The 27,138-nt window shown below is 52.4% G+C and overlaps 9 protein-coding genes across 9 annotated transcripts; 5 read left to right on the top strand and 4 right to left on the bottom strand.

Annotated features, from left to right (window-relative positions):
* Positions 1 to 2,336: 2,336 nt before the first annotated feature.
* Positions 2,337 to 5,124, top strand: B0T23DRAFT_360071 (uncharacterized protein; the record flags this gene model as incomplete). Its single annotated transcript, XM_062836246.1, has 2 exons — positions 2,337 to 2,806; positions 2,859 to 5,124. Exons 1-2 carry the CDS (start codon positions 2,646 to 2,648, stop codon positions 5,122 to 5,124), a joined length of 2,427 nt encoding a protein of 808 aa, XP_062691771.1. The 5' UTR covers positions 2,337 to 2,645.
* Positions 5,125 to 6,773: 1,649 nt separating this feature from the next.
* On the top strand, positions 6,774 to 7,899 carry B0T23DRAFT_396724 (LicD family-domain-containing protein; the record flags this gene model as incomplete). The annotated part of the gene is made up of 2 exons (XM_062838261.1): positions 6,774 to 7,750; positions 7,848 to 7,899. The coding sequence occupies 2 exons, from the start codon at positions 6,774 to 6,776 to the stop codon at positions 7,897 to 7,899; spliced, it is 1,029 nt and encodes a 342-aa protein (XP_062691772.1).
* Positions 7,900 to 8,095: 196 nt separating this feature from the next.
* B0T23DRAFT_165114 (CENP-Q, a CENPA-CAD centromere complex subunit-domain-containing protein) lies at positions 8,096 to 10,500 on the bottom strand. Its single transcript, XM_062832799.1, has 2 exons — positions 10,351 to 10,500; positions 8,096 to 10,299 (listed from the first exon to the last, which is right to left on the bottom strand). The coding sequence occupies exons 1-2, from the start codon at positions 10,351 to 10,353 to the stop codon at positions 8,353 to 8,355; spliced, it is 1,950 nt and encodes a 649-aa protein (XP_062691773.1). The 5' UTR covers positions 10,354 to 10,500; the 3' UTR covers positions 8,096 to 8,352.
* Positions 10,501 to 11,235: 735 nt separating this feature from the next.
* On the top strand, positions 11,236 to 12,479 carry B0T23DRAFT_165118 (uncharacterized protein). The gene is made up of 3 exons (XM_062832800.1): positions 11,236 to 11,664; positions 11,751 to 12,180; positions 12,243 to 12,479. Exons 1-3 carry the CDS (start codon positions 11,328 to 11,330, stop codon positions 12,319 to 12,321), a joined length of 846 nt encoding a protein of 281 aa, XP_062691774.1. The 5' UTR covers positions 11,236 to 11,327; the 3' UTR covers positions 12,322 to 12,479.
* A 258-nt stretch (positions 12,480 to 12,737) lies between these two features.
* B0T23DRAFT_382101 (Cnl2/NKP2 family protein-domain-containing protein) lies at positions 12,738 to 13,537 on the bottom strand. The gene is made up of 2 exons (XM_062837304.1): positions 13,097 to 13,537; positions 12,738 to 13,003 (listed from the first exon to the last, which is right to left on the bottom strand). Exons 1-2 carry the CDS (start codon positions 13,391 to 13,393, stop codon positions 12,743 to 12,745), a joined length of 558 nt encoding a protein of 185 aa, XP_062691775.1. The 5' UTR covers positions 13,394 to 13,537; the 3' UTR covers positions 12,738 to 12,742.
* A 523-nt stretch (positions 13,538 to 14,060) lies between these two features.
* Positions 14,061 to 14,779, top strand: B0T23DRAFT_317984 (chromo domain-like protein; the record flags this gene model as incomplete). Its single annotated transcript, XM_062835044.1, has 2 exons — positions 14,061 to 14,471; positions 14,588 to 14,779. 2 exons carry the CDS (start codon positions 14,061 to 14,063, stop codon positions 14,777 to 14,779), a joined length of 603 nt encoding a protein of 200 aa, XP_062691776.1.
* A 519-nt stretch (positions 14,780 to 15,298) lies between these two features.
* On the top strand, positions 15,299 to 17,329 carry B0T23DRAFT_165186 (MRG-domain-containing protein). The gene is made up of 4 exons (XM_062832801.1): positions 15,299 to 16,073; positions 16,502 to 16,773; positions 16,837 to 16,949; positions 17,025 to 17,329. Exons 1-4 carry the CDS (start codon positions 15,531 to 15,533, stop codon positions 17,195 to 17,197), a joined length of 1,101 nt encoding a protein of 366 aa, XP_062691777.1. The 5' UTR covers positions 15,299 to 15,530; the 3' UTR covers positions 17,198 to 17,329.
* A 1,079-nt stretch (positions 17,330 to 18,408) lies between these two features.
* On the bottom strand, positions 18,409 to 18,894 carry B0T23DRAFT_319199 (uncharacterized protein; the record flags this gene model as incomplete). Its single annotated transcript, XM_062835111.1, has 1 exon — positions 18,409 to 18,894. One exon carries the CDS (start codon positions 18,892 to 18,894, stop codon positions 18,409 to 18,411), a length of 486 nt encoding a protein of 161 aa, XP_062691778.1.
* Positions 18,895 to 22,387: 3,493 nt separating this feature from the next.
* On the bottom strand, positions 22,388 to 24,470 carry B0T23DRAFT_319321 (citrate synthase-like protein; the record flags this gene model as incomplete). The annotated part of the gene is made up of 2 exons (XM_062835117.1): positions 22,388 to 23,920; positions 23,991 to 24,470. The coding sequence occupies 2 exons, from the start codon at positions 24,468 to 24,470 to the stop codon at positions 22,388 to 22,390; spliced, it is 2,013 nt and encodes a 670-aa protein (XP_062691779.1).
* Between the last annotated feature and the right edge of the window lie 2,668 nt (positions 24,471 to 27,138).

Consider the following 27,138-nt stretch of genomic DNA (forward strand, 5'->3'; position numbering starts at 1 on the left):
GCAAGGTGCATGTTTCCGGCAAGCTTACCCGGTCTCACATTGTGTGTTTTGTGTCTTTCATACACCACTCTATGTATAATGGAACATTTTTGAAGGAAGGGCTAGTCGTATGTTTGACGTATCCACAGCTTTCCATGAGAAAAAAAAACTTTAATATTTTATCGTTGGTAACAGGGCTTTGAGCCATGTTTTTTTGGCCGGTCGTGGTTGGAGTAGGTGATTTCCCCGGATGCATGGGCCTCTATTGTAAACCGTGGCGAGCGCAATGAGAAATGTGAGTTTCACATTGCAAATCTTTGCCGCATTCATTCCATATCTCAATACAGATTTCTCGTGGGGATAGTCTTAGAATCTCGATATTACTTGAGGTGGCCGCCGTTTATATGCTTGAGGCCTATCGAAGAGGCCGTTACATATATGCCGGGCCAGTTACCAGAGCGTTGAACTCTATGAATTATGCTCAATTATTTCGGCTCACTGTTGGTATACATATCAAAAGATGAGCTGGATGGTATATCCTGTAGCGCTTAAGTCGCGCATGTTATAGTGTACCCATTGGACACATGGTGAAAGCCAAAACATTCTGTTCCGATGACTTGTGAAGATTTCATGACTACGCTACTAGAAGGCTACCAAGGTAGTCTACGTCTGTTACTGAGGGTGTTCTATAAGCCGCCTTTGCCGTTTCTATATCACAATGCGTCGCGTAATAACTAATGCCTGATCAATCGTCTTCTGGACACTTCGAAGTAGTGCCATTCGTCGCGTCGTAACTTCATGTTGGAGGAGAACAATGCGATCGCACGCTCTGCATTATTCTTTGTTCTCGTGTCGTTCAAACAAGAACTGAAACGGTCCCGCATCAATAGATACCCTAATTTTTGTGCAAAGCGAGTGAAAACAGTTGCTGGTGATATTATCCAGTCAAGAGAGGATCGGGAAAGAACAAGACAGGCTTATCACCAGTCAAGCATACTACATAGACCAACTTCATGAAGCATCCGGTGTCACCAGAGTTTCTTGTATGGAGAAAATAGATTTCGCGTCCCCTCTCCTGAGCCGAAATCCCATCAGGATCGTCGGCGCTCCAAATTCATGCTGTGAGGTTCATGACTTGAGTCACCAAAAGGTTGATACACCAACAACGATCACGAAAACCTGGGTATATTCCCACCAAAGAACAGCTGTAAATATGAAGGGCTGACCATATGTGACATTCGGCCGGCCAAAATACAATGCCTTTAGCATTTGTACTCTGGAACGCCATGTCAGGATGTGAAGGCGACATGCCCGAGGTGACAAGACACTTGAACCTTGCACCTTACACATGTGTCTTCAGTAAAAACGGATACTACTAGAGCGTAAAATGACCATAATAACCACGGGGCTTTTTCCTGCTGTCATGATATAGCTCCGTTCAAAGGGCCAGATTATAATGGAACAACCTTAGACAGGACGTTCTGAGTGTCCAATACCTAGGTGCCACTATGCAACGTAACAACGTATAACACTGGAGGACCGAGCCAATAGCGGGCTCTTGAAAGTCTGTGATATTGATCATTTGGGGAACTGGCGGATTAGACGAAGATATGGCACCTTCAGTCTGCTGTTTTGCTTCCATGTACTGGCGAGAAACCTCCTCAAGCTTCAGAAAGAGTGGCTATCTGTTAAGCCGCCTAACAGACACTCGCTCAAAGTTAGGCGGATAATTCAGCCTGTGACCTGTGATCTTGAATTTGAGAATGGGAATGACATGTGAATGGCGGCCGACGAAGAAACGGGAACATGGACCTGAGGAACAACCTAGATGGACTCAGGAAGACGCCACACATATAGGTAGGTATATTACCCGTATCATAACCTGACAGATGGTAGATGACATCTCCAGTGATGCTCAACCTTTATTGGGGCTCAAAAAATAGTAGAGCAGGTCAGGACTCCTTATCGGGACTCGTAAGGTATTGCCATCGATCTTCACCCGGGTGATCAGATTCTGACATTGAAGGGCCAAGGTTTCTTCCCGAGTCCAACCTTCGGACGGCTACCCCACATCGACCGAGTCCGGGACGCCGTTCCTTCCTCCTGATGGGCCGCCAGGAGTTTCTGCCTGATCACTGACACAGCCATTGACCAATGGTCTTGGCCGTGCGTGTTGCGAACCTCAAACTCAATTTTTCCACCATCGCTTCTCGTGCGAGCTCCGGGCCGGACAATCACAATAGATACCCCACCTGTCTGAATAGACCAGAACAGTAAACAACCCACCCTATTGCTTGCTATTGTCGCGGTACTCGCATTATTGCAACGCAATGGACCGAGTACAAGATTGGGTAACTGGTCTTCCTACTCCCGGAGTTATTGCTGCCCCTTTATCTAGCCCTGTCGCGAGCAACATCTCCCTCTCTTCAGGCAAATCGAATCCTCCTCCGCTGAGAAGAAAAGGAAACATCACGCCCGATCAGCTTCCCGACAAGACCTATCATCAGCATCATCGTGGTCATTCAGAACAAAACTCAAAGACATCTCAACAGCAGCAATCATCCATCACGACGCGTCAACCCCCGCAGGATACAGCCACCAATATTCCGTCAGTCACTCGACCAACTTTCGACATTGCTTCTTACCAGCAAAACAACGAGCTCACCATGTATGCCCACGACAGCAAGGCCATTCGTGGCAATTTTATCCCCGTGTCCAAGTCAATGAATGCTCGTGCCCCCACTCCCCCGCGGGAGCCGTCCGAGAACATTCACCACTTCTTGCAGCTCAGCTTGACCGAATCGCAAATGGAGAAGTTAGCCAAAGTGTAAGATAACCAGCGATATGTGGGCTGTTTTACCAATGCTAACCCGCATAAGCTTATCCGAGGATGGCGACACAGAACGAGAATCGCGCGGTCGTCCAGCTCCTCGGACTGAAGTCCAGCAGCCCGACGTCGTCGATTCAGTCAAGCCCAAGCCCAAGGCCAAAGAGCACCAGACGCTAAAGCAACGATTCAGATCTCTCTCCCCCGCAAAGAGAAGAAAGCACCAGCAAGAGGTGGTTGCTACTCCTCCCAGACAGCGCTCGCCTTCGCCCGTCAGAAGAGGTACGGGACCGAAAACCTCTGAGCAACGCCGGCTTGGCTATGGCTCCGACTCTTACCAGTCGCCTCAACCTGCTAGCAAGCAGAGACAGTTCCATCAGCACCAGGTTTCGTGGGATCGGCAGTACGATTCTCCCAAGCCTGTGAGCAGACAGAGACAGCAGCAATGCATGTCCCCTCAGTCCGCTAGCAGGCAGAGACAAGAGCATCAGCAGGAACAACGTGCTGCCAACACTGCTGCCGAGGCAGCTGCCTTCCGCTTGGCTTCTCCCTCTCCTTCAAAGCGTCGTCAAGATCGTGTCCCTCTTGCTCCCATCGACACCGACATTGCTCGTCTTCACGCCAAGGTCACGGCCCATCGTGAACCCATCGTCATCCATTACTCTCCTGAGCCCGATGCGCGAGTGGCATCCCAGACTGTTCAGATTGTGGCCACAGACAAGTCCTCCGTCTACTCCCAGGAGAATCAAGAGCAGGCTCCTGATCCTCGTTTCCGCTCCCAGATAAGTCCCCTTCACGTCGTCAAGGAAAACAAGGAGAACGATAGCGGATACTCCCAGACCCTCAGTATCCTTCAAGACTACGGTAACTGGAGCAACTGGGCCAACTCCGAGGAGCCTGTTCAGAACAGCCAAGGCCCAGAAGTCACTCGCGCTCCCACCAAGTTATCCAACCGCAGCGCTGACCGGCCTGGCACCGACGGAGCCACAGGCACAGATGACTTCCACTACTCAGCCCTGACTCCTCTCTTCCCAATCCACAATATCAACAACCCCAACCGCAACATGCGCATGGCCTCCAAGACCTTGATCGGCGAAAACGGCTGGTTGGAGTCTACGTCTCGTCCCTCTGACGCCCCGCCCAACAATCAGCTCAACACCGCCACCTCCAACGGCACAAACAAGAAACCATCAACTGCCGTTCCCGCCCGCAAACCTGGCTTCCTCGACAACCTCGTCAAAAAGGCCAAAGACTTTGTCTCCACTCCTCTGCCCGACAACACCAATAACCAGCGCTCCTCCCACGACTCAAACAAGCCTCACTCCCCGCGCACCTTGCAAATCAGTCTCACACCTCGCGAGCAATCGCTGCTCTACTGCGAACTCGAATTCCTCCTCACCACCCTCCTAAACACTTACATCACTACGCAGCTCTCCCTAGGTCTGCTTGACCATAACAAAGTCCGCCGCATCTCAGACACATGGCAATCTAAAGGCCGCCCGCGCGTCGTCTCCTTCCGGTACGACCTCGAAACCCAACTCGATCTTGTCCGCTTACACGTCAACGACTTCAAGTTCTACGGCCCCGCAGCGGCCAACACCACTAGTATCATGGGTATCGTAGATGGCGCCAAGCTGGATGCAAGAGCGATGCGCATCAGGACGTTTTGCCAACCGGACACGGTAGTGGCGAAGCAACTTGTTGGAGCGAGGGCGCTGTGCGGGCTGTTGGGCGCCGGAGACACGGAAGAGAGAAAGCTGGGGGAGTGTGTTGGCTTCTTCCGGGCCGTGGTTGAGAGAGAGGTGCAGAGGGGGATGATTGAGGTTGCTGCTGGTGGCAATGGTGGTAACGGTGGTGGTGAGACAACGATGGACGAACAACAGCAGCAGAGGGAGTCGGGGAATACTACGACTTCGGGTGACGGGATTTGGGTTGGTGGTGCGCCGCAGTATCAGGGACCGCCGTCGCCGATTCCGGAACAGAATCTGAACCAAACTCAGACCCAGGCGCAGATCCAGTCTAGGAGCCAGAGCCCAGTGAGGCGCGGTGGACATTCGTTGGACGAGTCTAACAAGTGGCATCAGCATCATCAGCATCATCATCATCATCAACAGCAGCAACGCCAACACAACACTGCTCCCGGCCACCCTGGTGCCAGCGGCGGTCACAACCATGCGCTCTCTAGCCCGGTTCGGTTCACCACTTTTGCTGCTGCTACTAGTGGTGGTCACTTGAAGGGATCGGCGTCGCAGGGAATCATCAAGATGGATCCGAGTGCGTATGAGGATGACATTCATCCAGGCTCCAAGATCTTTTGAGTATAGCCTGCAACTGGTTAATGCTGGATCTCTCTTTGATCTCGTTTTACGGCGTTACGGAAATCGTATTTTCTTTGAGCGTGCTTTCTTTCTGCTTCATGGAATGAATGTGATGGATAAATGATGTATGATCAAAGATACCCCCCCCCCCCCCTCAGTCTGGTAGCTTGCTTTCAGAAAGGGAAAATGGGTAGTGAGGAGGAAGGAGCAAGGGGTTGGTACTGGCCGTTGGAGCAATGGCTTTGATCTGATGGCGGTGTTGAGGGAAGTTGATGGCGATGGCGTATCTAGTGTAGGAGTAGAACAAAACAAAACATTTCCATCAATCTTGACGAGACCAAGTACAAGAATAAGGGTGATTGACTGTAACAACGGATAATTGATGGCAAAAAGCACGACCATGTCAGGGTACGTCCCGCATACAACTCGCGAAGTGACATGAAATGCTCTGTAATGTAGGTGAGAAACTGGCAGGCGGGAACCGGCTGTCATCAGGTTGTCGGGCCATCTTTCAAAGACATCAAGTGGCTCGGGTTGGGGTGCATGTGCACGTTTACCTGTGCGTTAAGGTCTGTTCATCGGCGATTTGTACCGAGAACGAGTCAGGGGTTAGGGATTCTTGTTGACAGTGGCTCAGCGAACAACAGATGTACCTAGGAGACAGGCAAAGCCACAATGAGACGATATCAGCATTGGAGGGAATCTGAAATGTCATGAAACTGCGCTATGTGAAGCATCAGACAGTGTCCAGAACGAGCCCTAGCATCTGATGAGATTGTTCACTGCTTCGGATTCGTCAATCTTAAGCTCTTGTCCTCGTTCTTTTCAAAGTCCTTCGCTTTTTTTTGCTGTTCTTTTCTCAAAGCTATCATGACACACCTATATCAATCCAAGTCACTTGTACAGTTAGTTAGATGCACCCAAGCATCAAAAGGTCCCCCATAGTCCACAACATGATCTGGAGCTTCGCCGTTCATCCTTAGTTCCTCCTTAATCGCACCTAGTTACTAGATTTTTTTTTCATAGATATACCCACTTTCGTCACTATCACACTTTTGTACTTACGAATCCTTTTCATCGAACCTATCCACCTTGGCTAGTCACAAACGCGTGTATGTACACGCGACACATTACCACTTATATCCGGCCATCAGGGGTTCCATGGTTCTAGACACACCCGAGTCAGTTGTTCCCGAGCTCCCATTTATATCCGTGGACCCAGGCCGCGCAATCATGAACAGGGTCCCCCGGCTTCACGACCCCGTTACCGTGGCATCGGCCTTCACACGGTGACGCAAGCCCTCGTGGCTTTGTTTCTCTCTATCTAACTAACTCGGTCGGCAGTTCACCAGTCGTTGATTTCATGTTGATATTTTTTTTTTTTGGCTTGCGAATTTTCGTTGAATGCTGGGGAAGTCGAAACTACCTAGTTCCTGTTCCTCGTCAGTTATGGGTCGAACTTGAGTTCGTCTTTCATCCGGTCTTCCGGCGCATTCGCAAGGCATCTGGGAAAAAAAAGTTAATTCATATCTGCGAACCTTCACTCTTCTCCTTCTGATCAAAACCCATTATTGTTCTTTTTGCTTGACACCGCCGGCTGGACATCTCGTCACGGTTCTCTCACAAACCCGCAATTCAAATCGCACAAAATGTGGTCTTCACTAACACCAGCACGAAGACAAGCCACGACGACATCATGGAGGGATCGCCTATTGACCCTCCTCGTGGCCTTGACCCTCATCCTATCCTCACTTGCCAGTCCCCTCCCAATTGAAGGTGCCGTCGTCAAAGCCAACAACAACGATGCCGTCTCTCAGCCCCAAGGCCAAGCCAAAGCCGAAGCCAGGCAATTCTCAGCACCAGCGCAAGCGCAAGAGGCCGAAACAACCAACGCCGCTACCCCCGATGGCACGACCGACACCAACACAGACGACCCCCTCCTCCCCGAACGCAAATACTTCCACGAACCCGGCTGGACCGAAGAGCTCAGTCACTACGACACCCGCTTCTTCACCTCGCCCGTCCCTTACGACCCCCACCTCGTGCACCTGCGCCACCTCATCCGGTCGTACCTGCTCATGACCTCGTCCCGCTCCTTGACCACCTGGCTCGCGCACGGCACGCTGCTAGGGTGGTACTGGAACGGCGCCATCATGCCGTGGGACTATGATCTCGACGTTCAAGTCAGCAACATCACGCTGGGGGAGATGGCGCGGGAGTGGAACCAGACGACGTTCGATTACGTGTACACCCTCTCGGAACAAGAGGAAAAGGAAGGGCTGGGCAAACAGGGCGATGTCAATGTCAAAAAGTACTTGTTGGATGTGAACCCGTACTGGGCGCAGAGGACGAGGTTGGAGGGGATGAATGTGATTGATGCGCGGTGGATCGATATGGAGAATGGTATGTATGTGGACATTACGGGCTTGAGTGAGGATCGCGAAGAGACGGGGACAAGACGAGGGGTGTGGAGTGATAAGAACTATCATGGCTATGGGACGAGACAGATTTGGCCACTGAGGAGGACGGAATTCGAGGGCGTGGAGGCGTGGGTGCCGTGGGATGTGGAGGGGGTTTTGAAGGAGGAGTACGGGGCGAAGAGTTTGACGGAGGAGTCGTGGGCTGGGTGAGTAACTTCCTCTTCTACTTCTTCTTCTGTTTGTCGTTTGGGGTTGGGGGGGATGAAGTTGATGGCACTTACTGACGATTGATTAATGTGACAGACACCACTTTGACCATGGGCGGAAACAGTGGGTGAAGACGGAGTTGGCGTAGAAGACGTCGTGATGGCTTTCGTCATCGGAAGAAGCCCTCCTCGGGTTGGGAAGATGAGTTCTTTTGTCTTGTTCCTTGCATTTCTGGCGTTGGGATACCGGTGGTATAAAACGGGCACATAAAGGGATCGAACATAAGAGGATTGAAGGGGGATGAAGGAACCGCAGTTTCCATGCGATATTGGTCGTTGGGATCGTCGCCAGGAGCATATATACCTCTAGACGAGCATAATACCCGTAATCTTGTAGTCAGCTTTCCGATAGAATGTGTGCCTGTTAACTCGTTTGCGAGACTGAAGGAATAGCGGCTGGCACGCAAATAGATGGCCAACAAATGGGCCAACGCTGTTGTTACATGACTTGATCGCTTGATCATAAAACAAAAAAAATATCCTCTATGACTCGTGGACAATTAGTCCGGATATCACCACCGAAGTACAACTCCGCCAACGCCTTACCCAAACACAACCTGGTCATACTGCTTATCATCGAGATACTTTTGCAAAACACCCTGCAACGCGCCCTTCGTCTTCTCCATAGCAGGCACCACCCCCTCAATCTGCTCCAAGTTCCCTCTCATACTCTCCATATGGCTTCCCAACTGCTGCGCCACCTTGACGAGCTCCTCGTCCCCTTCGATTTCCTTGAAGACACTCCCACTTGTGTCCTTGTCTGTGGGCTTGACCAACTCAATCTCCCCTTCCTCCTCCCAATCCCTTGCAGCACCAGGTCCAGTAGGCCGTATGCCCGGCGCCAACACGTGGTCCCGCTTTCCGCGTTCCCTCCATCCCCTCGATTGCGTCCGCGCATTCGTTTCCAGCGTTCTCAACCGCCTGTACGCCCGCTCCAACTCCTGCTCCTCCTTCTCCTTCTCCCGCTTAAGAAGTGCGACAGAGTGTAGCAGTGGATCGAGCGTCCTCTCGAGCGCTTGGATCGCGTTGACGGTCTTCTCGAAGTCGAACTCCGCTTCATGACTTGCGCCTGCTGGTTCGCCGTTGATGTCCCTCGGTTGCTTGGAGACAGAAGGAATAGAAGGTGGCGGAAATGGCATGCCCTTCTCTAGCTTCTTGTGTAGACGAGACGCGAAGGTGGTCAGTATGTCTTGGGCATGGGCGTACCGACTCGAGTCGCTGCGGGTTTCGCGGAGACTGAAGAGGATCGGGCGATGGGCGTCGGCGATAATGCTGTCTACTGCGGCGATGGAGGGAGGATCGAGCGGTGACCATTTGGAGGCGATGGTGGATCGGGGGATCTGTCGGGTGCGAGAAGTGAGGTGGCGGTATTTGGGGACAGGCGGGGGCTTTTCCTTCGGTTCTTTGGGTTGTTGTTGAGCAGGAGGTCCTTCATTCTCGTCCGGCCCTACATTTTTCCGTCGTCGTGGCTTTTCTGTTGGCCCCGGGGTATTCGTATCGGAGTCCTTGGCTGACCGTTTCTCTGCCCGCTGTTGCTTAGCAGCGGCTGCAGGTACAGCCTTCTCTCTTATGGTAGCATTGGGGGGACGATGTGCTGGTCCGCGCTTGTTTTTCCGGGCAGCTTCAGGACGTTCGGAATCTTCTACTTCTGGAACAGTCTGACCCCTTCGACGTTGTCGTGTTGGCGCCGCCTCCTCAACGTCTGCGTCCTCGGCTTCGGCAACCTTCTTTCCATTCCTGCTCTTGGTGGTCTGTTTGTTCTGCGGAGGAGACATCCGATTCTGAGCTTGAAAGGCAGATACTTCGGCTAGTGATGAGCGACCGTTGTCCAGGTGTGCTGATGGATCTCGTCTATTCTCCTTGCCACGTTGAGTTGGTTTGGAGGAATGCTGACTTGGATTGGTTGATCTTGTACTTCGGCGGACGTCCTCCTCCTGTGCTGGTTCCTCCTCGATGGACGCTACTTCTTTTCTGCCTGGCAAACCCTTCGCTGTCGCCTTTCCGGTGTCCTTGCTTGGCCTCCCTCTTGGTCTTTTGGTTGGTTCCGGATCTGGTTGGACCTCGTCTTCTACTGGCTCCTCCGCAGCAGGAGTGGGCCTCCTCCGTTTCCGTGGCCTCGTTTCCTCTGCAGGCGCATTGGTACTGACATGTTCCGTACGGTCCTTGGGTGGTCGCCCTCTCTTCTTAGGGTTGAGCGGTCCCTCCGCGACAGTTTCCTCTCTAGCTTTAGGGCCTCGTTTGGACTGCTTCTCAACGACAGCAGGCGCGGGTTCTTCCTCTTGGGGTTCAGTATGAGGCGTCTTCTTAGGTCGTCCTCGTTTCTTTGGCCCCGCATTGGATACGCCTCCTGCATCTCCCGCTTGCGCTTCCTCTGTTGGCTTCGGCCTCCGTGTTGTTGTCTCTTCTGCGCGCCCCGACGCGTCTTCTCCAGCCTTGGACGCGTTAGGTGGACGACCGCGTTTCCTCTTTTGATTTGGTATTTCGGGCGCCTTTTATCATGGTTAGCTTGGGGCGTTTTAAAGGATGCCAGTCGAAATTACCATATCTGAAGTAAACAGTTATGCGCCGTCGATACAAATGAATAGTACTATGATTGAGTATTGAAGTTGAGGTCGTCAAGGTGCCAGTAAACTAACTGTAACTGCCCCTCGAAATCAAGCCACAGCAATGACAGCTCGCAACGATGTTACTGTACTGTGGCTGGTGCTTTGATACCCGCCGTGCTCACTTCCATCGATCTTTGACATTAATACCTTATTGATAAGAAGAATCTTGGCACTCTTGGCATTCAGTGCTTGGCTCACATCATCTGGCAGGCACGACAGGATCCTCGGGTTGGGGTTTGTGGGGTTCTGCTCACACTAGGTAGAATCCGAGGAGCCTGGTTGGGTGGCCGGTTAAACTGTGAACAGAAGGGTCTCGAGCTGAAGCTTCCCCCATTTGGCCCCTGACACCTGCTTCTCTGTTGCTACGGTTCCCCGCTTGTATCGTAATGCTGGGAATGGGGCCGAGAACACTGGACCGACGGCGGCGACTTGCTCGATTTTGTCAATATGGAAAATCCGAGTTTACCTGTTGCTTTTTGGAAACCTACTTACTCCTGTTGGTCTCTTGTGCTCGTGTTGTTAGGTGTCCACCCAATTACCATCTGTAACGCGCCATATCCTCTTCAGTTCAAGCTTTTAGCAAAGTCTCCGTCCCCTTCTCTCCCGTTCTGTCTGCCCGCCGAGCCGCCGAATTGATCACCAATATCTTACTCCACCCGCCCGCATTGAGCTACAGACTGGAGACCGCAGGCTCTCGTCTGATAGGTACGGCCAGGCCCCTCATTGCTCGGCTAGATTCCGTTGAGAACGGGTGTCCTTACATCACTTCATTGGGGCTACTGTAACACCAAAAAGACAGCTTGACATCTGATTCTCTTTTCCTGTGAAATTTCCTGTACGATCCGTTCTCCGTCCAACATTCTGAACGGTTCCAGTCGAGCTTCACGGTTTTCCTCCCCAGTCCAGACACAATGCGCTTCTCTACGTCCACCATCGTCCTGGCATTGCCTCTGTTGGCAGCTGCCGAAAGTCCCCTCGATCAGTACAAGGCCAAGTTTCAAAACTTCCTCGGAAGCTTTGCTGGTACTGCTGGTGGCGCTGCCGTTCCCCAGGCCGACGAGGTTCCTCAGCAGAAACCCATTGTTTCCGACACCGAGTCTGCCACCAGCAGCTCAGTAGAGCCCAAGCACATTGAGCGCCTCACGCTCGCGAACTGGAAGGATACCTTGTACGCACCCGTCCAGCCCGAGGCCACTACCCCCGAGGAGTGGTGGGTTTTGGTTACTGGTGGTAACAAGACGTGCTTTGGTATGATGAGCCTTTACCACTCATGATGATTCTTTTGGCAACAAACAAACTGGTTTGGAGAACTAACGAGTATCCTCATATCACAGGCCGCTGCGGACCCGTCGAAAAGGCCTTTGGCGAGACGGTGGAGAAGTTCTCGACTATCCCCAACTCTCCCCATGTAGCCGTTCTGGATTGTGAAGAGGAGCCTGTCCTCTGCAATGTCTGGTCCGCTGGCGCTTCGTCCCTCTGGGTCTTCGATATGCTCCCCCCGCCCGCCGCCGTCGATGTTTACTGGAAGCGCCTAAACTTCACCACCATCACGGCGGCCGATCTGCTCGAGACATTCGATAAGGAAACCACGGAGGGCAAGGAGGCCGCCGGCTTTCAACTCGTCGAAGGCGCGCTCCACCCCTTCGATGGTACCCTTGCCCGGTATAACCTGGCCGTCCCCATTGCTTACGCCCTCCACTACTTGAGCATCATCCCCTCGTGGGCCATGATGCTCTTTGTATCCTTCTTCAGCAGGACGATGATGTGAGTAAACTGTCAACACTTTGTCATTTGGCGGGTTTCTAACACGCATTCTCTTGTTGTAGGAACCGCAGCGTGGGTGGCGCGCAGAACCGCCGTGCGAACCCTGCTCGTGGTGCCGCTCCCGGTGATGGCCGTTCTTAGTTGAGACTGTTTAAACTCGTCGTTAAAGTGCTGTGCTCTACACGTATCGTTGTCGCTCTTTTGACGGATATGAAGGAAATGGCCTTCCATGGCGTGGTTACACAGCCCAAGGGTGTCTTTCCAAAATTTATCCAAGTCTCACAGATTATGGACCTTTGCTGGAATTTACTTTAAAATGTCGACGTGAGGGAGTTGGAGGAGATACCGTCGATTTAGTTATCATAGCGTCCAGTACGCGGATGATGAAGGAATGGCTTTGCATGACGGCTGGGTTGGGAGACGGCAGTTGATTGTTGGGTAACGCGTTCGAATGTCTCAAATGATAGGGGGGAAAAAGGGAGGGCGCAGGAACAAGCGGGATTTTTGAAGATCGGGGTCACCATGATGGCTAGGATCAAACGACACGATATCACCAATATGATTAATTTTTGGATTTACAAGTGTCTCGCAAGCTCGCCAGCCCCTCGAGCACTTGATCACGGAGTTGGCCATTAGCAAAGCGGCCGTAGCGTAGGTCGCTCATGCTACCCACTGTCTGTTGAATGGACGACAGAAGTGCTGCCTCTTCTTCTCCAAGAAGCTGAAGCTCACTCTCAAGCTCCGACACGGCGCCTTCAAGGTCGGGAAGAACGGAACCAATGTTATGTTTGGGCGTTTGTGAATGCGAAGTTGAGCCAAACAGCTACAAGACCAGACAGTTGCCACGAGGGCCATTAGTCAGCTCTGTTACTAGTCACTGTAAACAAGCGATCCTGAGGCGATTCTCAAATCTTACAAGGCGTTCAATTTCGGCTTCGTCATCGTTCTCTGGGGCCTCCTCCTCACGTTTGGCCTTGATCATGACCCGGCGCATGGCCTTGCCACGCTTGGCCTCGGCTTCGATCTCGGCCGCAACTGAATCAACGACGGCATTTCTCTGGGTCTGCAGATCGCGATACAAGTTTCTGATCTGAGGCGAAGACTGAAGGGATCGCGGAAAAAGCTCAGTGAACTCTTGCAACGAGATGATTGCAGGCAGCTGGGCGGGGACTAGCAAGTAGTCGCTGAGGATCTTGGTTTCAGTAGGTGCCATTGCGCCGTGCTTTTTTTGTTTGCGATAATGACGAAAATGGACAAAGACGACCTCGAGTTCTACAACTGACTGGTCATGTAAACCAGTAATAAAACAACAAATTCGTCACAATTAGAACAAAGAGTAATAAACACAGAACTGAAGCAGATGCAGAACAATGGAAGGCGCACAGCAAAGGGGACGCGCGTTGGTGCGCGCTAAATGCACACGACACGTGATCCCGTGACCCAGTGGTCACACTATCAATCATTAACAGCTCAGTCGTTTCATTGACCCCTTCCTTCCTACCTAGGCGGGCAGCTAGCTTCAGTACACCTTCCCGGGCCACTCACTGAACCAAGCAACCATTTCGACTTGACGACACCTGCCGCCGCCCTGCCATTTTTCATCTCCTGGGATCTCCAATTTCAGCATCTAACGAAACGAACTTGAGCCTTGCACAACATTGTTCTGTCGTCATTCCCCATCTACTCATTTTTTTTTTTTTCTCGCTGGTCCCAGCACCTCACCCGCTATCTTAGGATCATCGACTCAGGCGTTATTCATACCACCTCACTCGATCCACCTATCCAACCGTTTCCACTAGACCATCTGCTGAAAACCCACGTTTGATAGCAGCAATATATCAACTTTTTCGAGCACAACTCGGCCACCCCAATATCTCAAAATGGCCCCGTCCAAAACGCCCCAGCCGCCATATTCCAAAGATGAGCGCGTCCTGTGTTTTCACATGGAGATGCTGTATGAGGCCAAAATCCTGGACGTGCAGCCAACGGAGAGCGGCGATGGCTGGAGCTACAAGATTCACTACAAGGGCTGGAAGAGCAGTTGGGACGACTGGGTGCCGCAGGACCGCATCCGCAAGTTGAACGACGAAAACAAAGATCTCGCCCAGCAGCTCCTCGCCCAGTACAAGCAGCTGCAGTCCGGTAAGGCGGCCAAGCAGCCTAAGAAGGGAGGCCGTCCTGGTGGTTCGGATCTCAGCTCTGCCCGCGGTAGTGAGGAGCGAACTGCGGCAGGCACGACGACACAGAACAACCGTAACCCGCGAAGGGCTCGTGACTTTGACCTTGAAACGGTAGGTGGCGTTCCCTTTTCTTGATCCTTCTGTCTCGTCTCCTATAACCTCCTCTTTGCATCACCTTTTATTTCTTTCTGCATCTGTTCGACAACTCCAGCCTTCATGACCGCGAGTGGTCAAAAAATTGGATATTGGGACAAGCAGGTCAACTACAGAGGGCGTCGTTCATGTGGTTGTCGTTGGCGACCTTTTACAAGTGTGGAGTGTCGGTTGCTAGGCGACACAGAAAATCTCGGGCATACGGAGAAGGGGGAAAGCGTCAAGGGACCACTCACAACAAAGAAGGCCACGCCTCGGATTTCTGAACAAAATATGAAAATCCTGAAAACAGGACGGAAAAAATGACGGGAAAAAAAAGCACAATCCAGTAGTTCTGGACAGCAAACATGGCTGTGGTTGTGAAAGGGGGGCACCAAACCTGAGTTTTGGAGGGACCCATAATCCGGAGCTGGGACCCTGAGCGGCCCTGCCTGGACAAGAGCAGCGAGAGAGTAAAGCCACCACCCCTGGATCTCGCAACCTCTCAAAATCTACACTCACCAACATCACTCCCCTCCCTCTGCTCGCCAACACACTTTGGGCACTTTTCATCACCAGCACCGTCTCGGATCTCAGCAGCTTGTCACAGTCACTGGATTTGGAACAAACGCAACTGTCTGCGCAACCTTGTTCCGCTCTCACAAGGGAGAAGCTGCAAATTTCTCATTCGTCCTTCCTCTTGTCATCATCGTCAGCCGCCCTCTGCTGGCCCTCGTGTCCGTCCACCTTCCATCATCCTCTCACCTTTGTCCGGATCACGCGGCATCCTTGGCCGGTCACGGAATCACCTGGAAATTTACATTTCGCCTTCGCTTGGGCTATTTGAATCTCAGTCAGGGAGAGCAAGCGGCGAGTTTCGGGAAAACATCACCACATCAACACACCATCACATCTCTCTCCATCATCCCTTTGTGGCAGGACGGCTCTAAATCCCCCAAATCCATCATCGCCGTTGCATTTCTCGCTTGGCATCAGAGGATCAAATTATATATTTCGAGACTGCCACAAGTCATCACCATGTCGCGCTCCATGCGTAGCCATGGCCGGGATTGGGACGACGACACCAAGAGTCGCAGCTCCTTGACAAGCTCGTTCGCAGCCTGCGAGGCGCGATGGTCCAAGCTAGCAGAGCCGGCAGATCGTCTGATGCGACTGCCCAACAAACTCACATCAACCTACGTCGACCGTTATGGGCGGACGACGTTCGACGATACCTACGCGCTGGGCTGGACATCAACGCGGCCACCGCCCATCGGCCATAACCACCCCAAAATCATCAGGGCAAGGAATAACGGCAACTGGTCCGAGAAGTTAGAGGCATACTATAGCGAGCTACCACCAAACTATAACATTCCCCTGGCTGGTCAGGCTTGCAAGAAGCCCGATGAAGACTGGAGTTCGCGCAGCTCAACACGAGTCGCGACGCCTTTTAGAGCAGATTTTGGACCTTTCACCTTCCTCCTCGATGCACTCGCCAAGATACGCAAGCCTAGGGAACCGACTGCAGGGAAGAAGATGTGGGAATGCCGTTTCACACCGAGAGACATGGAAAAGGAGAAAGTATGTTTGCTGGTTGTGGTCCTTTCTTTGCTTGTCGGACAACTGCCCGCACATGCCCTACAACGGCGACAGGATTCCATCGTACAGCCTAGGTATTCTGCTACAATGGCCTCGCAAGCGCTGGTCATCATGCTACACCGCATGGCTTCCACTCATCATCTCAGCCTTAGTAGGCTGGGGTGGCGTTGGGTGAAGACAGTCTGACTAATTGGTCTGGACGCACCCTTCCAGACCATCAGTTATCTGCACAGACATCGTCGCCTTTGCCGCACCCTAGTGGGTCGACACAGCCACGCCAACACGTCGTTGGTTGTCCCCAGCACAAGAGCGTCGTGTTGTTAAGCAGTGTTGTTTGCCAAGCATTTTGTCGCTGTTTTTGATGAGACTCATATTCATTGAAGGAGCATTGCTAATAATTCAAACTTTAGGAGGACAACTTCCACAACCGACCATCCATCAAACTCCCGCTACCAGATCACGTCAAGGCGTTGCTCGTCGACGACTGGGAAAATGTCACCAAGAACCAGCAGCTGGTGCCAATTCCCCATGTCCACCCTGTCGACGAGATCCTGAAGGACTATCTCGAGCATGAGCGTCCCAATCGGGTACCAGAGTCGCCACAGATGGATATCCTCGAGGAGACCGTTGCTGGGTTGCGCGAGTACTTTGACAGGTGCCTAGGCAGGATCCTTCTCTATCGGTGAGTGGTGGCCCGCATCCCTTCCTTGTCCCGTCGGGTTTGGAATACTGACAAGAGGCACAGCTTCGAGCGCGCACAATACCACGAGCAGCACCTAATTTGGACTGCCGGCACGGACGAGAAGCATAAGAGCGCCTCTGACACTTATGGCGCCGAGCACCTTGCTCGTTTGCTGGGTAAGATATGACCGCCAAACCCATACAACCATATCTGCTTCTTTATCCCCACAACCTTACTAACTTGTCCCACAGTATCACTCCCAGAACTCGTCGCCCAAACCAACATGGACCAGCAATCAGTCAACCGCCTCCGCGAGGAGCTTATCAAGTTCACCAACTGGTTCAGCCGCCACACGACCAAGTACTTTGTCAGCGAGTACGAGACACCCAGCCAGGAGTATGTGGACCAAGCTAGAAGCGTTTAGGAATCTTCTTTTGGCCATATTGCGAAGGAGGTGTTGGAGGAAATGAAAGCAAAACGGAAAGCGGAAGCTTTGTCCGAAGCCCAGGGGGCGAAGGGCTCGAAGAAGAAAACCCGTTGAGGTGATTTCATCTTCTTGCGTTTAGCTGTTTTGTCGGCTTGTGCAACGATATCGAGGTGGTGACTTCTTACCTCCTCATGAATAAAGGTTGTACGGGTGTGGATGTCACTGAGTCGAAGTTCGGTTTAGGTGCGGTCGTGGTTCCGGTTAAGGCTGGAGGATGGCGAGATCAGACAGACACCAGTCAGTGGTTATGGTCTTGCTATGGACGGAGCAGTTGAGTGCCTGGCTCCCTCTTTTCTTTTTCTTCTCCAGATCATGTTGGTCTGTCGCTTTGATTATGTGGTTGTGGCTTGGTAGCTCCGTTTGGGCGCGGATGGCCGGCGTTTTTGTGTGTTGCTTTTTTCCATTCATTTGAGGTTGAGAGTACTTACGCCTTCTCTTCTTCTCATTGCACTAGGAAACAGCGGAAAAATTCGGATGGTTTTTAGAAAAGGAAACTGGTATGATAGATAATAGCATCGTTGTGTTTGTGTGTGTGTTGAAGTGTTGAAGCTTGAGTGAAGAGCCAACGACCGTTGTCTGTCCGTGAATAGTGAATATGATCTGCGTATGTGGATATAATCATCAGGGCCGGGTAGAAGTCTAGTTCCTTAAGGTGTCGCACACACCGGTGATGTTAATGACCTGATAGAGGTACCTCTTGCTTCAATCACATCCGTCCTTATTGCTCGCTTTTTTCCTATCACTACAGGCATGTCTAGCTGCCGTGCAGATCACAGGTAGTTACTTGTTCCAACGTGCTTTTCCCATTCCGATGATTTCCTACTACGTGGTATTCGTAGCATACAGTATTGTACAAAATGGTGGTCGAGAAAGACGGGAGTATTCGAGCAAGACAGTGCTTCTAGACGGCGTAAGATCCGAGGTAAGCCAACCGAGTGAGTACACGAGCTCAGTATTTCCCAGACACAAGCCCGTCCCGAAAGAAATTCAACAGCTGGCTCGGGACGTGGTGCCAGAACCATCCACCCAGCCAGCCATTTGATAATATGCTAACTGGGCGCGGTCCTGACAACCTTCCCTGTCCTTCTCGACCTCCTATTCCTCCTCCTCATCCATTCTTCCCCCTTGCCCTGTCAACAACTTGGAACTTAGAGAGCCTTAACCTTGGGCAAAACACTCTTCATCTTGCCAATAGCCTCCCAATCACTTCTCGTCCTCACGCCCAGATCCCCAGCCCTCTTACCATCCCTAACCACCGCCCCTCCCTCCACCACCATCTTCTCCACCCCTTCGACATTCTCAACTTTCTGCGCCTTCAGCTCCTCCACCACTTTGGAGAAATCCACTTCGTCCTGAACTCCCACGCCCGGGATGAACCGTCTCACTTGCTTCTCCACCACAAACCCGGCGTCCGGCTTGCGCTCATCCTTCAGCTCCCGCTTGGTCAAGCGGTGGGGGACTTCCTCTACCCGCACGAGCTCCTTGACTTTCATCAGCATACCGGCGAATTGGGGCTCGACGGGGTGGAAGACGGTTTGGTTGCGGCGACGAAGACCGAGGGCGGCGAGCACGCCGTGGGTGCGCTTGGGCAGACCGATGGCGGAGCGGTGGAGGGTTATGCGGAAGAAGGACATTGTGGCGGTTGTGTTGTTGTTGGGAAAAGAGGGTATCTCGGGATGTTTTTGTGTGTGTTGGGATGTGCAAAAAGAGGTGGTCTGGTATCTTGGTTTGATGCGCCGATCGGAGGGGGAGGTTTGGATTCGCTCGTGGGAGGGGGTTATCGGCGTCGTCGTCGTTGAAGGTCGGATGATGTAGGTAGGTTGGGGGATAAAAATGGATTGCTGCCGCGTGCCTGTATTATACCATGAGCCAAAGTCAGTTGACAGCTCTTGGAGGAGTCCGGGTGGGTTGTATGCGCCAGCGCAACCGAATTCGAGATGCTGTCCAGTTTATTCAAAAAAGTTGCGACACTTGCTCCAAAAGGTAAATCGTCTTGATATCAGGAAGGATTCGCTCGAATTACGCACCTCGAGAATGACGCTCTGCTTTCCGCCGTCGGTCAGTCGGTTGAAAAAAAAAACGGAGAAAGGGAACCTCGAAGGCCGTTGGTCGGTAGCCTCGTCTCGTAGCGTGTGTCTACGGCCCGCCGGGGATCTCCTCTGGATGGATCACAGTTGCCGTGCGCCGGCCGGGGACGGTAGCTACGGCCTACGGGGTTCGTCAGTGGGTACTGCGCACACACTGCGCGGCACGACGGGATTGGCCGGTTGCGATTTGGCCGGTGGGGCAACGGTTCAGGAACTCTCTGCTAGAGCAAGATAATTCTGCCGTGATTTACCGCTTAAATTTCAAAGTGAGGTTGTTGGTCACGATGGCGAGTACAAGTTCACGTCGATAGATTGATGTGCGTTCTACGTTAGTGGTCACTCTTTTCGTTCCTAATTTCTTGTAGCTTTCAAGATACTCTCAGGTTGTAAAATGCTGTAAACTCGCAAGCGCCAATTGCTCTTCAAGTCTTTTAAAGAAACTGAACAACCGGACAAAGCGACAAACGCAGTTTTTCAAGAACCAATCTCTCCCATCCTCTTTACTTACTACCATCTGTGTAAGACAGCCAAAGAGATACGTTTGGGATATCGTCAGTGGTCTCTCTCTTACTAGCTTCACGTCTTACAAGTAGTGTACGGCCGGGCGACCGGATCCACCCCGATTTAGCCCCGCGAAGTGGAACCCGGTCGGCCTTGCGGAGTTACCCCGCTAGAGCGCCGAAGCTCTAATTCTCCACTTAAGTCGGAGCCTCTACCGGAGCTTCCGCCGGAGTTTAGTGGGTCACTTCCGATCCGCTCACTTATCGATTACCGGATGGGACCCGGATCGGATCCCCACAAAATCCAACCGAGTGAACTTGGTGACAATCATGCTTAACTTTTAAGATCGCCGAAGGATATAAGGGTTATGTCCGTAACGCCAGGTCTATCTTTTGGGTTCTGTATCAGGTTCCCGAACGTTTACAAGATCTTGCTCCACTTCTTTTCAAGGTCTTCACTCTTCTTGCAAGGCTGTTGTCGTTGCTGGTCATATGATTTCCCGCCGCTCCTAAGTCCTATCCGATATTCCGTTGCAGCATGGCGATTCGGGATGGAACGACGGTACAGTCCATTGTATGCTCTTATCTAGAGATGTACCTACCTGTCACCACCTCTAAGGCTCAGATGACTTTGGCAGCTCACATTACAAGGCATCGCTGGTACCTGACATAAACACTGGCATTTCCATCTTGACAGTTTGCAGGTGGAGCGCATGAGCATGATCTTTCCGCCCGTCGTTCCGATCCCGAGGCGCAATTAAGGGTACCATCGCCCGATATCATATGTACAAAGTCAAGCACGATTCCTGCAGCCTGCCAAGGTAACTTTGTCATATCACCGTCACTTCTGCATGTATTCGTTTATGATACTAACCAAATACTCTCTCGTCATCACTGCCAGGTGTTTCATTGTCTTACTGGTGGCTGACATCTTAGATCCGCGAGTGAGAGCATTGATGGGAGATTGACTTCATTGTTAAAGAATGGTTCAATCTTTGTGATGTGCTGTAGCCATGAAAGATAATATAAAGGTTGAATTCTCTTAGCATAACAAGGTATTTCTTACATCACTTCCGCATGACGCAACGACATCTTGACCTGCTCTACTCGCCTTATCAACTTCGGTTAGCCCAGCGAAGGCCTATCATATAAATTTCTCGAACTTGACTTTCGAAATATCACTTTTATGTAAGCATAAGCAGGCTTAAAGGTGGAAAGAAGCTGTAAAGAAGCCTGTACATAGTTGACCGACACTTTGAATCCTGCTTATGCCTGCGTAAGAGTGATGACCCGAAAGTCACCTTCGACAGATTATATGTACGGTATCAACCTGGAACCAACCGGGATCCTTGCCAGACCATACCCGCTTACACCACCATCCATAACCACTTGCGCATTCCATTACACACAAAGATCCATCTCACCTTACCCTATCCGTCAGGGTGACGACGTACAGATTACAGGCCAGCAAGGCGGGCTACAAACAATACCTACACTCCACATCTATTCCCTCCCCTTCCTGATCTTACCTTATCTCAGTCGATTACCGAGACGCCATGCCGCGCTGCTGACTCCCCCAAGAGCACAAAGCCCCAGCAGCCAGGTCCAGATGTCCGAAGATGGGGACCTTGGGTCCAACCTCCTTGCATACATACCACGTAGTGCATTGTATAGCACGCTTCAAGCCGCCGATGACCCGGTAGATCTGCTTAGAGGGGAAGGGGACGACGGGGGGTCAAGTGAGATGACTTGCATCGGTAGCCGTACGCTAGTACCAGTACTTACGGACATAGATGACCCCCCTTGTTGATTTCTTCCCTTGTCTGTCTTGTACCTGTACCTACCTGACCATGTCGGAGATCCTACGACGGCTGTCTAACTTACGATTGGGAGGGAATACAGCCCCACGGGATGTTTCCCCACGACCCATGTTCTATTCTCGGCGGCCATAAGCCCCCCCATAAGCCTTGCATATACAACTCCTGTGCACCTTGAAAGTCCGGAAAAGGAAACCCTCCGGTGTGTCGCTGATGCATAGAACATTGTAAGTAGAATGTCTCGAAATCTCAGCCGGGGTTTGTCCTACCCAGTCGGCTTTCGTGATACGCGCTAGAGGCATAGCATCCATATCACCTTGACGACACGCAGCGCTGCAAACTGCACCTGTGGCTCGTATGCAAGTATGCATCTCGGGTCGACTTGGCGGCTGGCGGTCTTTCGGTGACGACAGGGGCGCCCGACTTCCGTGATTCCATCGTGTAGTCTCGACGATAAGTGAAGCAGTCACTGCATGTTGGTGACCCCGGCTCACAGTAACAAAAAAAACATTACACTCATTTGGTAGTTGATGCTGTCTTGATTGCATTATGGGGAAATCCCCCCGTAAATGGTAATGACGTATTCTGTCATACACTCTTCCCTTGTTTGATGACCCTCTACCACCTGCCGAAGAAACAAAATGAAAACATTCATGACCGTAACCGCTCCGTAAAGTAAAAGATCCCATGTCTAACCATCCCAAATCCCGATATAATTTCCTTTTAAATTTGGACCTCAACACGACCCTCAGTACCCGGAGGGCCGGGCTGCTGGAGGCTGGGGAGGAGGTAAGTGATATCATCCCAAGGATGACGGTAAAGACCAGTGCGGAGTCTCTTCTGGTCGAGGTAATGGGCAATGAGACCAATGGAACGACCAAGCACGAACAGACCGTTGAGAACGCCCATGGAGAGGTAGTCCTCAGCCTCCTCCGTGCTGAAAGCACCGCAGTTCCTTAGGAGATCAACGAAGCAGACAGCAATGCAGCCGTCGACGTTGAGAATAAGGTTGTCCTTCTTGGAGGTAGTGACACTCTCGACGGCGAGGGCGTAGTCCAGAAGCTTGGTAGAGGGGAACTTGGCCTTGACGTATTCCTTGACAAGCTCGACACGAAGATCGGGGTTGTTGCGAGACTTGACACGGTGACCGATACCTGGGATAAGCTTGTTCTGCTTGCGCATGGTGTCGACAAACTCACGGGGGCTCAGGCCCTTGTCGAAAGCCTTGGTGAACTCCTCAGCAGCACCATCAAGGGCACCACCGAAACGAGAGCCAATGGTCAAGAGACCAGCGACCAAGGAGCTGATGAGATCCTTGCCGGCACGAGTGGTGATAATGGTGTTCATGGCGCCAGACACGGCAGGACCGTGATCGGCAGTAAGCATGAGAACCATCTCAAGGAACTTGGCGGCATAATCGGGGAGGCGGCGGCGGAACCAGAGAAGGGACATGACACCGCCGATACCAATCTCCTCCTTGAAAACGTCCGAGATGGGCATGCCAGCGTAGAGGAGCTCCTGACCACGGTCGTCGGAAATGGTAGAAATGAAGGCAGCAGGCTTACGAATAAGGCCAAGCTCCTGAGCCCACGAGTAGTCGATGGGGATCTTGGGGACAACGGGCTCGGGGGCGGGGACAATAGTGCCATCAGCTACAAGCTTGTCATAGACCTGCTTGAGGAGAGCAGGCATGTCCTCGAAAGTGTCGGGAACATAGAAACCAGCCTCACGCATGCTCTTGTTCTTGGTGGCCGCAGTCTCGAGCTGAGAGTTGGCGAAGGCACCAGCGTGACCGAACTGAACCTCAGTCTTGAACATGCTGGCGCAAGTTCCAATGGCCCAAGCAACGATGGGCTTGGTAATGATGCCCTGCTTGACAGCGTCAATGACCTTGTATTCCTCAACACCACCGACTTCACCAAGCAAGACGAGAATCTTGCAGTCAGGGTCGGCCTGGTAGCGCAGAAGATGATCGATGAAGGTGGTTCCGGGGTAACGGTCACCACCAATGGCAACACCCTCGTAGACACCATCCGTGGTCTGGGAGATGATGTTGTTGAGCTCGTTGGACATGCCACCGGACTTGGAGACATAGCCGACAGAGCCCTTGCGGTAGAGCTTGGAAGCAACAATGTTGTCCATCATACCACCAGTGTTACCGATCTTGAAGCAGCCGGGCTTAATACCACCAACGGTGGCAGGGCCAATGATGGTGATGCCCTTCTTCTTGGCAACGTAGGCAATCTCGCGAGCGCGCTGATTAAGAGCGTGTTAGCTGCCTGAAACAACCAAGGCAATGGTGGGTGGAAGGCAAGTGGAAACTTACGCGCTCGGGAACACCCTCAGCAATGATAGCAATGGTCTTGATCTGAGGGTACTCCATCAACTCCATGGTGGAGCTGTAGACACTGCGGGAGGAGGCAAAGTTGACAACGACGTCAACATCGGGGTGCTTGGCGATAGCCTTGGGAACCTCCTGGTAGACGGGCAGGAGGGTCTCGCTAGTGCCCCAGTACATCTTGCTGACGAACTGACCACCAAAGGTGTAAATGATGCCAGCGACCGAGGGGGTGGAGCGCTTGCAGATGAAGTCGAAGTCGAGCATGCCCTGGACAGCACGGGGCTGCAGACCGTAGACGAAGCATCGTGTCTTCTCGTTGAAGAGAGCATGGGCGGGGAGAGGGCTCAACGGCCTGCTGGGAGCAGTGAAGCGGCGGATGTTGTCGTTCGCAGAGAGGTTGCCGGGAGCAGGGCTGGCAGAGGCGCCATTGGCACCGTTGGTGCTAGCGGTCGTTGCGGAAGGCATCTTCACTGAATATGGTTATGGTGACTCTCCCAGCGGATGACTTCCTGTGATGGTGGGGTATAAAGGAAGCGAAGTTGGAGAGGCGATGTGGTGATGGAAGGATGGGAGAATTGAAAGAGGAAGAGGGAGGGAAATGAGGGAGATGGGTCAAGGTCAAGACTTGAGGGGGTGTAGGGGAAAAGAAAGAAACGGGAGATGAGGTAAATGGAGGGTTTTGGTGACGGGACTGGAGCAGCGAGGTGGGAGGGGGAGCGTATTTTTTTGTCTGGTCGGTTCCTGCCCTTTGGTAAGTAACAATCTCGAGGGTACGTAACAAGGTTCCTCTTGGTCGGGTGGCAGAATTGCTAGCGCAAGTTTGCAGGCGAGGGGGAGGAGGCAGGAGCAGCTCCGCAGTTTCAATTTGACAGCCGATTTCACCAAAAAATACAGGGCCAGAAACTGTCTTCCAAATCTCAACTGTCTTCTGGTCGTGTGTCTTTCCTTCCGTGCTGGTGTTCGCTCGCCGCGGACGTCGAGTTAATTGGCCAGCAAGGGGTGGTCAAATCCAACAAGACTGCCGACTTCCCCAACTCTTTTTTGGACCCTGGTCGATCGGACCGTGATGCTTGCAACCTCAATGGCTATGCGACACCGGAATTGCAAAGAACACACGGACGGCACCCTCTGGGTTCGAGGTCAACCTTTTTTTTTTTTTCCCTTCCTTCCCACTCGGAGTGCGTTGCGTTGCTGACAGGCGGTGGGCCCCACAGCTTGATGATCCTAAGTACCGGTACCGCCAAGGGTAACCTGCACCCGCAAGTAACACCTCATCCGATTCTGATAGGCGCAGCTGTGCCATGGTCCATGTTCATCGCATTGCGTGTGGCATGGAATGCTCGTCGTCCCCGACCCGACATGGCATAGACAGCTGGAGACAGTTCGGGTGTTTATTCCAGGTTCTTTGGGTGCACCATGATGACCCCTCTCCCCCCGGGCGTCCATAAGCATCAAAGTAATCATGATCCTCTCCATCCTCCTGAAGGGTAAGATGACATTCGAGATGTTTACCACGAGTGTAGATGACAACTGCCACTAAGCAGCAACAGACCATAGGTCTTGGGTGTAGCAACTAGCCGTCATCCAACCTGGGGCATCATGCAATAAACTGTCATCAAAGGCTGTTTGGAGATATCAAACAGAGTGACCTTTCACTCCAAGCTCTGGGTGCGGGGCAACGGTGTCATCCACACAGCTGGATCCACATGTAGCCGAAGGGGGGTCCACCCGAGCCTTGCCCTATCTGGTGGCCCCCTGGGAAGCGGCCATTGCTCCCTAGCTCGACCCCTGCGGAAGGCGGCGCCCGCGGGTCCTCGGGGGGTTTCTGGTTCCACTCGGCGTCAACAAAGGTACGAAGCTGCGGTCCTTTTGTGGCCCTTGGCAGTGCATGATCACCTTGGACATTTGCCCAAAGTAATTGAGGTGATCTAGGCTGTAAAGAACATTTTGTGCTTCTCGAAACGGAAAGCAGAATAGGGGCAGACTGGCTTCGAGGTGCACGACGACGAGGGTCAAGACAACAGGGCCCGAGTATGGTATAGCATACCAGCCATTAACATCGGGTAAGATGTGCGTGCCACTCGGAGACCTATTGGACCACCTCAATGCGGGGGAACCAACGACAAAGAAAGATGCGTGATGAAATTAAAGACAATAACAGCAAAACAAAAAGGGGGGTTCCGGTTTGCAGAAGAGAACAACATCGACAGCGGGCTTCCTTATCCAGAATCGCGTGTCTCCCCACTACGGAACCCCGTGCCTCGTCCCGTAGTGTACTCCGGATCAGTCCCCGTCATACAAGGCTTTAGGCCGGAGAATGACGAGAGGGGAAACTGGAGTCAACCCGCGGACAAGCGTCTAAGTGAGAGCCGGCACCGGACGAACCCCAATTACGGGCCCGCCCAAGAGGCGCGGAGGGACAAGAACAACTTAAGTGGATGAAAATGAAAACCGTCCTGTCCGTCAACGCCATTCCAAATCGTACCACGCCGCCTCCGCCCCCGAGGTTCCAGCTTGCGCTTGGATCAATGAATCGTTGACAACGTCCATTGTGACTCAATTAGTGAGTCTCTGGGCCACTTGGGGTCTATAATTTGGAAGAGGAACGGGTAACCTTGACGAATATTGTGGCAAGCCCACTTGGGTTGGGGGGGTAAAAGAAGACAGTACAACACTGGGCATTCCCATGCCACAGGGCGGAGCACACTAGTGTAGAGCAGCCCAAAGCATTCCAATATTGTCTCTTTGACCACTTTGACGAATGAATTGCATAGACGAGGACAATGGTCTGCAATGGTGAGCTGCTTCTAGTGTAGAGCTGACAGTCTTGCGTGGACACAGAAGGCTGGATGAACCGAGCTGCATTCCATGTTGCTGAGGTGCTGGTCGACGCTGGCCGCCTGCTGATGCCGGTGCTTGTTGCGGTGGAAGCTGTGGGGCACACAGTTGCCCACCTTGCATTAGCCTGGGTTTGCCTCCAGTAAGTGTCCCACTAGGATCCACAGGGATACCCCGCGAAGTACCGGTACCTCTGACCCCTCGAAAACCCAGACCGCGGCATCCTGGAAATTGCGATTTTGTGCTGAATTGCCTGCCCAGCCAGTCATCCCCAATGGTTTCGAGGACGCGGGGC

This window comes from Neurospora hispaniola (genome assembly GCF_033458365.1).
Source record: "Neurospora hispaniola strain FGSC 10403 chromosome Unknown B0T23scaffold_5, whole genome shotgun sequence".
In the NCBI taxonomy this organism is placed as follows: domain Eukaryota; kingdom Fungi; phylum Ascomycota; class Sordariomycetes; order Sordariales; family Sordariaceae; genus Neurospora; species Neurospora hispaniola.

Coding starts and splice junctions, on each gene's coding strand:
- B0T23DRAFT_165118 (XM_062832800.1), top strand. CDS start 11,328: ATGCGCTTCTCTACGTCCACCATCGTCCTGGCATTGCCTCTGTTGGCA. Junction 11,665..11,750: donor TGGTAACAAGACGTGCTTTG/GTATGATGAGCC, acceptor CTCATATCACAG/GCCGCTGCGGACCCGTCGAA. Junction 12,181..12,242: donor TTCTTCAGCAGGACGATGAT/GTGAGTAAACTG, acceptor CTCTTGTTGTAG/GAACCGCAGCGTGGGTGGCG.
- B0T23DRAFT_165186 (XM_062832801.1), top strand. CDS start 15,531: ATGTCGCGCTCCATGCGTAGCCATGGCCGGGATTGGGACGACGACACC. Junction 16,774..16,836: donor GGCAGGATCCTTCTCTATCG/GTGAGTGGTGGC, acceptor CAAGAGGCACAG/CTTCGAGCGCGCACAATACC. Junction 16,950..17,024: donor GCACCTTGCTCGTTTGCTGG/GTAAGATATGAC, acceptor CTTGTCCCACAG/TATCACTCCCAGAACTCGTC.
- B0T23DRAFT_382101 (XM_062837304.1), bottom strand. CDS start 13,393: ATGGCACCTACTGAAACCAAGATCCTCAGCGACTACTTGCTAGTCCCC. Junction 13,004..13,096: donor AAGCCGAAATTGAACGCCTT/GTAAGATTTGAG, acceptor CTGGTCTTGTAG/CTGTTTGGCTCAACTTCGCA.